This window comes from Austrofundulus limnaeus, unplaced genomic scaffold, assembly GCF_001266775.1.
Source record: "Austrofundulus limnaeus strain Quisiro unplaced genomic scaffold, Austrofundulus_limnaeus-1.0 Scaffold90, whole genome shotgun sequence".
Classification (NCBI taxonomy): Eukaryota; Metazoa; Chordata; class Actinopteri; order Cyprinodontiformes; family Rivulidae; genus Austrofundulus; species Austrofundulus limnaeus.
The window spans coordinates 37,017-47,224 of record NW_013952492.1 but is presented as its reverse complement, the minus strand read 5'-3'; the positions used below and the strand labels follow the sequence as shown (position 1 = coordinate 47,224).

The 10,208-nt window shown below is 38.8% G+C and overlaps 1 protein-coding gene across 1 annotated transcript; it reads right to left on the bottom strand.

Moving 5' to 3' along the window:
- Positions 1–2,727: 2,727 nt before the first annotated feature.
- On the bottom strand, positions 2,728–9,235 carry LOC106520275 (ubiquitin-conjugating enzyme E2 H). The gene is made up of 7 exons (XM_014012251.1): positions 8,740–9,235; positions 6,570–6,646; positions 6,365–6,439; positions 6,228–6,267; positions 6,024–6,076; positions 4,814–4,942; positions 2,728–4,724 (listed from the first exon to the last, which is right to left on the bottom strand). The coding sequence occupies exons 1-7, from the start codon at positions 8,790–8,792 to the stop codon at positions 4,600–4,602; spliced, it is 552 nt and encodes a 183-aa protein (XP_013867705.1). The 5' UTR covers positions 8,793–9,235; the 3' UTR covers positions 2,728–4,599.
- Between the last annotated feature and the right edge of the window lie 973 nt (positions 9,236–10,208).

The window sequence follows — 10,208 nt, the reverse complement described above, 5'->3', positions numbered from 1 at the left end:
GAGAGAGAGAGAGAGAGAGAGAGAGAGAGAGAGAGAGAGAGAGAGAGAGAGAGCATCAATCATAACCTCCTGAAGGTTCTGTTGTTGTTGAGAGTTTTTCAGTCGACCCTGATAGTTTGGCGGCTCTGATTACTTTCTGCTAATGGAACCTGATGAAGCTGAAAGTCAGGATGAAGAACAACAGATTAGATTTTCATGCAGCTTCAATCATCTTTACAAAACAATTGAATCCTTTAATCCCTCTTCTTTGAAACCACCTAACAGTTTTAAAGTTGAACATCACAAGCTGCTTTTATTTTATAAACTTTTCTCCTACCTTTTAAAGACCAACTCCATATCTTCATGTCAACATCTCACAAAAATAAAATAAAAAGTTTTTTTTTTCCCACAGAGAAGTATCCGGCTGTAGAAACAAAACAAAACAAAACAAAAAACTCCATATGATCTATTTCTGTGTTTCAGCCCTTCAGGTCTCCAATTTTCGGTCCACCGCGGCTCCCCTGCTCCTTCGGCCTGTGCAGCAGGGGATTTTCTAGTGGCAAGGCAATTAGTTGGTAAGCATCTTAACCCACTGCCAGTATAGTAATCCACGCCGCACTCCTCCTCCTCCTCCTCCTCCTGCCGCCTCCATGGGCAGGCCGCATGGCACATTTCCGGTGCGCCTTTTTACGCACAGAATGCGTAAAGTGGAGGAGATGAGGACTAGATATGGTACAGCTTTAACAGAAACACGTGCTTACAATATAAAAACTAACTGATGAAAACACTGAAATGTCAAATGATTAAAGATATTTGATTTCGGGGTCATTTTTAACGCGTTTCTTCAGGCTGCAGGTCTAACTCACCAGCATCCGCCGGGCGCGCCACCTCCTCCTCCTCTCTCTCCTCCCCGTTTCTTCCACCTCAAGGCCTCCTCCTCCTCTGCTCCTCGTTTTATACCCGGAGCTCCCCGGAGCTCATTTACCTGCTGTCGGTGATTATTAGACAGATTGCAGGTGGAAAAAGTCGCATCATCCTTTCAGCTGATGTGAGTCCAGTGTTGTCGGAGAGCAGGGGGGGTTTGGGTTACTGCTGTTCTGAAAGTTAAGGTTGAAATCCAGCCGCGCTCCCTTTGTTCCTCTCCATACATTATGAAGGAGGCGCAGCCGGCCAGCAGAGTCTTCATGGATCCGCGCGTCCTCCTCTCCTCCTGCTGCGTCTCGGGTTACTCTGGAACAACTGGAACTCCCGTTTGATCCTGTTTTTTTTTTTTTTTTAATGATGCGACTCTTTAATGACTCACCACACTTACAGCTTCAATGTTCAGTTAAAATACCACAGTTTAAAAAAAAAAAAACCCAAATTTAACATGAAACTTGAAATCAGGACTAAGAAAGGACAAAAAAAGCAGCCCAGTAATAACTGATGTGTTTAAAGCACATTTTTTTAAACAAGCTTTAAAGTCCCAAGAAAATAAATACATGAATAAAGTCCTAATTACTGAGAGTGGCCGAGCAGCCAGATTAAACACTGATGTTGCAACTGGACACCAGAATATGCGCAGAGCGATGAATATTTTATTGGATCATTTTACTCCTGGTCTGAGTCAGAGCATCACTCAGTCATCAGCATCACTTTATAGGCTGAGTCAAGAAGGGACATAATAAAATGACAAATATATATAATGTGTTTTGAAACCTGGTTTTAGATTTCTGCAAAGAAAATCTTGTTCCTGCACTCTCACAACCTCTTTTTTTTATTTTCTTTTAACAAACACAGTTGGCTGAATTAAAATCCAGAACATTTGCTGTTGTCTTAATCTGTGAAGTTTAAAAATTATTTAATAGAGCAACTGGTTCCTGTTCAGCTTTTGATCCACAGAASAGCAGCAGCAGGTTGAACAGCCTATTATTTATTTTTTAAGTTCAAGAATCTCACTCTTTTGTATCCAAGTCATTTTTAAATTGTAGTCATTTTAAAATGCAACTAATTCAAAAAAACCGTTTCCAGACCCCACCTTGATGTTTTAGGACCCACAACCCCCCGTTTTGGGAACCCCTGCTGTAAAGCAACTATTCCAGTTATGAGACTTTATATTTAAAATATAAAAAAGCACTGAAATAAAAACAGTAAGAAAGACACCAACATATTTTATATGAATAAATTTAAAAACATGGACGGAGAACGCTTATTATAAAACACTACAAAAGAAATCAACTTTACCATCTGAATACTGCCATCTAGTGGACAAAATGAAAAACTCATCGCTATAATCAGACAATATGAACACAAACATAAATCAACAATAGATCAGTAGTTTTCAGCTGGTCCACTTTCAGCCTGTAATAAGCCGTGACCCAAATCAAATAAAAATTTTAACAAATGTATTGAAAGGAAAAATCAAATTCAAATTCAAAAATACTTTATTAATCCCAGAAGGAAATAAGGTAAAATGTGTAGTTTAGACTTTAAAAAGAGGCAATCCTTGAAAAAAAATATAATTCTGTGATAAACAAAAAAATAAATAAAAAATCAGCAAGWTGTGAAGCCAGAATAGAGAATATTTCCATTTACGCTGAAATTTTCATTTTTTAAAATTAAAACCAAATTGGTATCGTTTTATTTTTTACCCAAGGAAAGGGTTACTAGTTGAGAATCTTGTTACTGATCTTTGCACGTTCTCCACATGCATGTGTTTCCTCCCACAGACCAAAATCAAACATGTTATATAATAATTATAACCTGTCATTTTAATGAAAACAGCTAAATTTATTCAAGCTTAAATTCAGCAAAAAAAGATAAACAACTTCTAAACACAAACTCTCCCTGCCCCACCTGTAAACGCCAACAACACTTATGTTTTTTATTGTTTATTTCTTTCTTCAAGTTACAAGGGAAGCACATTTATTGACTGTTTTTGCCTTTTTAAAAGTCAGGGATATCCGTATCCTGTACACAGGGCTTAAAAAGAGAAAAAATAAAAACATTCAGACAAATTATAAGCATCGAATAAATGTGTTTAAATGATAAATCCAGATGATAATGTGGAACAGTTTTTTTTGTTGTTGTTGCTTGTGAAAACTGCGATTTTAAACACGCAGAATATTTGGTACAAATACTACTTATGTCACAAAAACGTTAGTTTGATCAGATTTTCTTAATGTTTGCTCCTCACAGGTCCACATAAAACAGGCTAATGTTTTCTTTAAAGGGATTATCAGTTCAACAAACGGTTAAATCTCAGGACTCTGTCAGTAAAGATTTACAGGCGGAAATCAGGACCGCATGTTTCAGTGTCTGACGGAGAAGAAACTCAGGCCTGAGCTCAATCAGACAGAAAGCCGAGAGTTTGACCTTTTTGTTCGGGCAGCATTTTTTAACGTTTTTTCCCTCAATTTCACCTCTTTATCCACATATTAAACTCCCTCCTAAATCTGATTTATTTTGGTCCCATCATTTTAAAAACAAACACTATAAATAAAGAGAAAAACTGTGACCGTGATGAAAGGCTGGGAAAAAAAAAGGCTTCTTTCAGATAAAAGTGTGACAGTCACATTTAGGAGGTGTGGAGGAGGAGCACCAGATCTTTGGAGGATTAGATTCAGCAGAGTCGTCCCGCAGATGAAGAACTCTCAACGTTTATCAGAGAAAAAAAATAAAACAGATTTTTGAACCTGCGTGTTTTTACCGACGCATTAAACCAAACACTGTGACAGGACTCACCACCTGCAAAGATACTAACTATCCCTACGCAAGTCAGACACCTATTAGAGTTCAACACGAGCAGTTATGAAGTTCCAACGATGATCCCGAGCCRGGCGCCCTCCCCGCCGCGTTACACACACTTCAACTGCTGAACCACGCCGCCAAACACAAAGATACTCAGAGAAACACAAACGCTTTCCTAAAACGGAGAGGAGGAGGAGGAGGAAGTGGGAGCTGAGCAGAGGAATTTGTGAACCTCTCTCCTGATTTCTGCTGAGCATCAGTGCCCTGCAACACAAAGGTTATTACACACACACATATCGTAGTGTGTGTGTGAGTTTTCATGGCTGAAGTGTGTGGCGTCTGCAGGGTTGCAGAGTCGTCCTGTTACGTGTCTGTACACYGAGCACACTTTGATTCTTTGAAGGTGCAACCGCTCTGCAGCTGTTCGTGGTGGCGCTGTGGGAAAAAAAAAAAAAAAGACAGGGACGTTCCTCGTGCATCCAAGCTGCACAGATGTTGTGAGCAACTCAGATAACCAGAAAGAAAAAAGAAAACAAAGAAACAGAAAAATGAAAGGTGTGGCCTGTAGTAAAAGCGGGTCCTCCTGTGTCCGTCTCACAGCTCAGTCCAGACTCGATCAAACTTCCACGAAAGATCAAAAAATAATAATAAAGCACATCATTCTGATCTAAGCAGAGTCTCTCAATGCACAAAAAGAGTGGCTGACGGGGATGAATTCCTAAACGTGGGATTGGTTTTTCTTTTTCTTTTTATCTTCCCTCGTACTGCAAAACCTCGTGTAGCGATAAAAATCCTCATGTCGCTGTAAAAAAATTGTCTTGTTTAAATATGAATATAGCACTGAGTTTCTGCTCTGTAGTCCGCCGCGAGGTGAAGGCGCCTCCTCCTTCACTACAACTCCATATCCTGAGCCTCGTCCTCCGAAAAGTCCGACATGGAGCTCTCGGAAGACGAGTCGCCCCCGCCCTCCTCTTGCTCCTTTAGAGCCTCCTCTGTGGCGTATTTCTGGATGTACTCTGGAAGAAACAACCGGAATACGAGTCGACTTGTTAAATGGGCGAATAAATATACGGTGTAAAAAAAAAAAAAAAAAGAGGCTCGTTACCTTTGATCTTGTGTTTGTAGTCCTCTGGCCGGTGCAGGTACATGGCGGCGGCGTCACCGTTCAGWGGGTCGATGGGGTTGGGGTAGGCGAGCAGCTGAGGGAGGAACGACTCAAAGATGTTGGTGAGGTCTGGTTCAACGTGAGGAGAAAGAGGAGTCAGTAACAACAAAGCAGCAGAGACTCGTCGATGTAATCGTGAGAATGATGCTCCTGATCTACTGCGAGTTTAAACAAGAAATAAATGCAAAGATCTGCAAATCATGTATTCAAGAGAGAACAATATCTGGTTTAGTTAAAACATTCAGCTGGAGCTACAGAGAGGAAGTCACCTGAAGTTATTGAAAGAGATTAAAAAAAAAGGAAATGGTTGAAGTGATGCAATTTTTTTACTACTTAAAGGCTTTTAATGTCCACAAGTACCCTTCCTCCATCATCGTCTGCATGAAACATTTCTGAAATGTAAGCTTCTTAAAGTTTTTTCTCTTACGTTGAAATTTTCTCTTCATCGTTCAGCAAAAATAAATAAATAAATAAATAAATATCTCTAAATTTTTGAAGCTATGATTCAGAACTGGTGACAGCGTTGTTCACTTATAGTGTACTATTTATTCTGACGGTTTTATTCTTCAATACAGAGGCCAAGCAGCAGTACTTTAGTCAACAAAGTTAGAATTTGTATCTTGACAGGTGAGGTAAATGTGAACAATTCAACAAACGCACAAATTTAAAACAACACTCTGGCTATGTTTTTAAAGAATGAATGATGACACAATATGATATAAAGCCCAAAAAAAGTCRATTTTGCATRATACTCCCCTTTTAATGTTTTAAATTTGACTTATTTTTAATTTCCTGCTAGCTGCTGGCTAAAATGGAAATAATGCCCAACTGTAGGAAAATACTGAGAAAAGGTTTGTCAGGAGATAGTAATGGGTGAGTTTTAGGATYTGGGAGTGTTGTTGACTGAACATGCGGAGCTCTCCTCCACATGATCAAACATTTCATGTCARTCAGATCATAATTATTGTAATTTTCTAACAACACTTTGCAGAGTTATTCACTTTTACAAAAGTGCTAAACAAAGTTGTACCATATATGAAAAAAAGAGCAGGGATCGTATAAGGAAAAATAATTTATGTGTCATATTTAGACCATCATAAAAAAGTAGCTGTACAAGTTCCAGATGTAAAAATTTTTTAAAAAAACTTACCGTAAAGAGCTGTCCACGTCTGGTTAATGACATCTAAACATACTGTTCCTGACCTGAGAAAGACAAGACGGTGACTACATTATTTAAAAAGTAAGAGTTGAGTTTTAAATGAAAAGTCATCAAAACATCATGAGATTTCCTGAATGGTGATTATTAATGAACATAATCAGAAGGAGCACATCCTTGTAAAGTTGTCCAACTTACGCTTCATCAATGTTGGGATGAAAGATTTTGTTCATGAATCCTGAAAACAAAACAAAAAATTGCTCTTATAACTCTAAAACACACACAAATCCATGCTGKTATATGATTTTTAATCTTTACACTCCAAATATTTGTACCTATTGATGGTGATTTGAAGGGGTATTTATCTGGCAGGTCGACTCGAACTTTCCAAACTCCTCCTTCATACGGAGCTAAAATAGCAAACACGTAAAGACAAAACATTTAAAGTCTAACCAAACACGTTTTTAAAGCGTGCCAGAAGAATGTTACGTAGTGTGGGAGATTATTCTGAGAAACACAGAAGAAGTTCGAGGGTCTTACTTCCAGGCGGTCCGTGAAACTTCACCACAAACTCGTTGAGTCCACTCAGGATGGTAACTTCATGTTTGCTCTCAATGCTGACGTCAGGTTAAGGGAAACAAAAAGGTGGCAAAATGCAAGAAAACTGACAAATTTTCTACTTTTATCTGTCCCTTCCCCAACCATTGGCTTAAAATTCACAACACAAACAATGTGTGGGTATTTTTTTTTTTTGTTTTGTTTTTAGGACCTGGAAGATTGAGTTGTTTTTATCAAATCAAAATTATATATTAACATTAATCTGTCCTGTCAGTTTAGAAGCCACCAGAACAAGGTACGATTTGTCCCAGCAGAGTTACCGTAGYTTCCTGTTGTCGCAGTAAATCTGTGGGTTTTGACATATTTTCATTCCTGAACCCTAAAGAGCATATAGTATGTCCATAAATATTAAAGTTATCATAACATACTTTAAAACGTTTGATTTGTGTACACATTTTCTGAGATAAACAGCATGCTAATTGTGTTAGCGTTTATGGGACATTTTTAATGTAAAACAAAGCTCAACAACTAAAACATGTAGAAAATGTTAAGGACTATATGTCCCTCGCAACTTTACAAGTGGGTACCCATTATAGCAACAAAAACAAAATGAAAACTAACAATATAAAACGTATTTTATGTTTATTACCTACTGTTTTTTACACATTTTAAGCCTAAGAGACATTTAAAATGGGTTATTAGTTGTATGTAAGTAAAAACCTCAAGTTTTTTTGATTTGGTCCAACATTTTAGAAGCTAATGCTATGTGTTTTAGCTGGACATGTAAATCTAACAAAAGGCATTCCACTAGTCTGTGTCTCTTCAGACCTGTGGGGGTGAAAACAAAAAGAATGCAGTTCTGTCCCCGCTGTTGACGGATGCTCCCAGCCCCCCATCCCCGCACACATGTGCCCCTGCAGCTCACTTGTTGTTGTTCCCCATCAGCTGAGAGTCAAGCCCCGCCCCCCTCCATGTTCCGGATGGTAACAAGCCGACCAATCAGAAAGCAGCATGTAAATGCAGGACAAAAACAAAACAATTCAGCTCGTGCACAGACAGAAAAAAATCATTTCCTGGTTAAGGATTAAAAAACTTTAGCTGATCGATGCCATTATTTTATAACATTTAAAAAAATGCTTAGAATCACGGACTATTTACTGAACAGCTGTCAATCATTAAAACGTGATGTGGGATGACTAATCCCTCACAGATTAATGGTGTTTGAATAATAATAAAAATAATAATCCTCAAAAAAACCTAGATCAGTCTTAGATCATTTTTATGAAAAGTTAAGCGCGGAATAAAAAAAATATTTGGCTTCAATTATTGTTTTACTGTATGATTCGTGGTAAACATGCGATACAAAGAAACTTAAAATTCGTCTTACTTTTAGAGCTTTTAGTTWAAAAATGTTACACAGAAAAGGGCGAAGTTATCGATCATATTCAATGAATGAACTGCGGACGAGAATGGACTTTATCAAAGATCGATCTTAATCGGTAATGCTAAAATGCTAGCTACTTAAGGCGTAAACGTTGCTAAATCACCGATTAACGTACRTTTCTTTACAAAAAAGTGTTTCCACTGTGTAAATGTTGCTTCGCTTATACTTCACAGCGTGTTGTCAGTCAGTATGATTATATACTGCAGTTCGACTTAAKGCTTTCAAGCTCGGGCTACAAGCGCTCGAGGATAACAGAGTGAACAGCCATCTTTGTATTGCAACCAGGTCCGCATCATTTATACCCTGGCGCGCATAGCGGCCCACCACGTAGCGTCAATTCTGGAAAATTAACTCCACCRTCGCCGCCCACCAATCCCTTCTAGCCGGGTTTTGTGTTGCCGGATTAATAAGGAGCGGACCCACAGTGTTCGTTGCTAATTTCCTATTGATACAAACAGACTACAGCTAAGCTAATGCTAAGTGAGTTCAGTTGAGAGAAAAAAAACGCAAAATTGATGGCTCGCTTTCGCCATCCAGCTAACTAGCTCACGCTATAGACAGCCTGTACGTTCATATAAAAGTATTTACACTTACACAGAGTAAAAAAGCAGTCACCGAGAACAAATTATATAATCAATAACCATAAAAACAGCTGACTCTTTCCATTGAAAGATGTCATTTGGCTTGTTTGTGTGCTGTGAAGGATACAGTTTCACCACGTCGGTATCCATTCGCCTCTTGCCYGGACTTGGAGACGACATTTTTTTTGTGTGTGTAGCTCAAAGCGAAGTGATCTAAAAATAATGACGCTACCTTAACCTTTCAGCTTGACAATACCTACAAGCCAACTGGACTGTATCAGCAGGCTTCCCTCAGCGTCCGCAGGCAAAACCTCAGCTGCAACATCGCCTTCTTTAGCTTCCCTCCTGACCAGTTTCACCTAGTTGTGTCCTGTCCTGTCCTGAAGACTCTCTCTGCCGGTGACATCAACCTCCAGCGACCGAACCGAACCGACCAGAGCAGAGCAGAGGAGGGGCTCAAACACAGAAAATACACCCGCAACAAGCGCAGCAAACCGGGAACTCCACCGAGACTGCCGCAGAAACAAAGAACCGCACTCGAACATTAACATACAGTCACCCTTAAAGCCCGTTTTTATCAAATAAAACAGTTTAAACGATGCTTAAAGAGCAAAACACGCCTATTCTATCTGATTTAGAGCTATGATGAAATTACCTTATAGGGAGTCTGAAGACAAGTTGTGTCACGTGGGTGACACGAATCATGAGCGTGAACAGTTAATAAGACAGGCGCTCATTATATTCTCACACATTAATGACTGCAAAATGTGTTAAAACTACATTAAATATACTGAAATTAAAAGCCTTAAATGGATTCATAGACTGCAGGATTACTTGTGGTTCCTAGAGTTTCTGAAAGAACAGGGAGCTGCTTTTAGGGTCAGGTTTAAGACTTCCTATAGTTAGGATTGGCTATTGTGACGGTCATTTTTAGTGGCTTTATTCTCASTGTTTGTATTTACAATTATTTTCATCATTAACTTGTGTTTGTCTTTTTCTTTCTCCCCAGAGAAATCAAACCTGGACCACAGAAACCTACATCTGGACCTTATAAATTACACCTGAAACATARAACATACATCTGGACTGTAGAAAACTGCACATGGACCAAAGAAACTACAGCTTAACACGGAAACCTACACCCAGACAACAGAAACCACACCTGGACCAGAAAAACTAGACTTGGACCGTACAAATCACACATGGACCAGACCCTATTACAACATCTGGACCACATAAACATCTGGACCAGTCATTCTGTCTTTGTGTCTTCTCTAACCCCAGTCAGTCAAGACGTTGACCACTCCTCAGAAGTGAGGATCAGTCTCTAAGTACCCACTTATTTAGAGAGTTTTTTATGATCTTTATGATCACTGATCTGCGAAGAGAAAGAAAATCAGCGAGCCACGTAAAGAGAAATCACCAGGTTTAAATGAAATGTTAAACGTCAGAAGCTGCTCTGAACAATGGGCAGTATATAATTAACATTTTTATGGTGTACATTCAGCTAAAAATAAGATCMTTTTTTATGTCATAGCATGTGGTTTGAGACTTGAAGTTCTGTTTTTTAAAGGAGAAAAAGAAAATTCACAACTA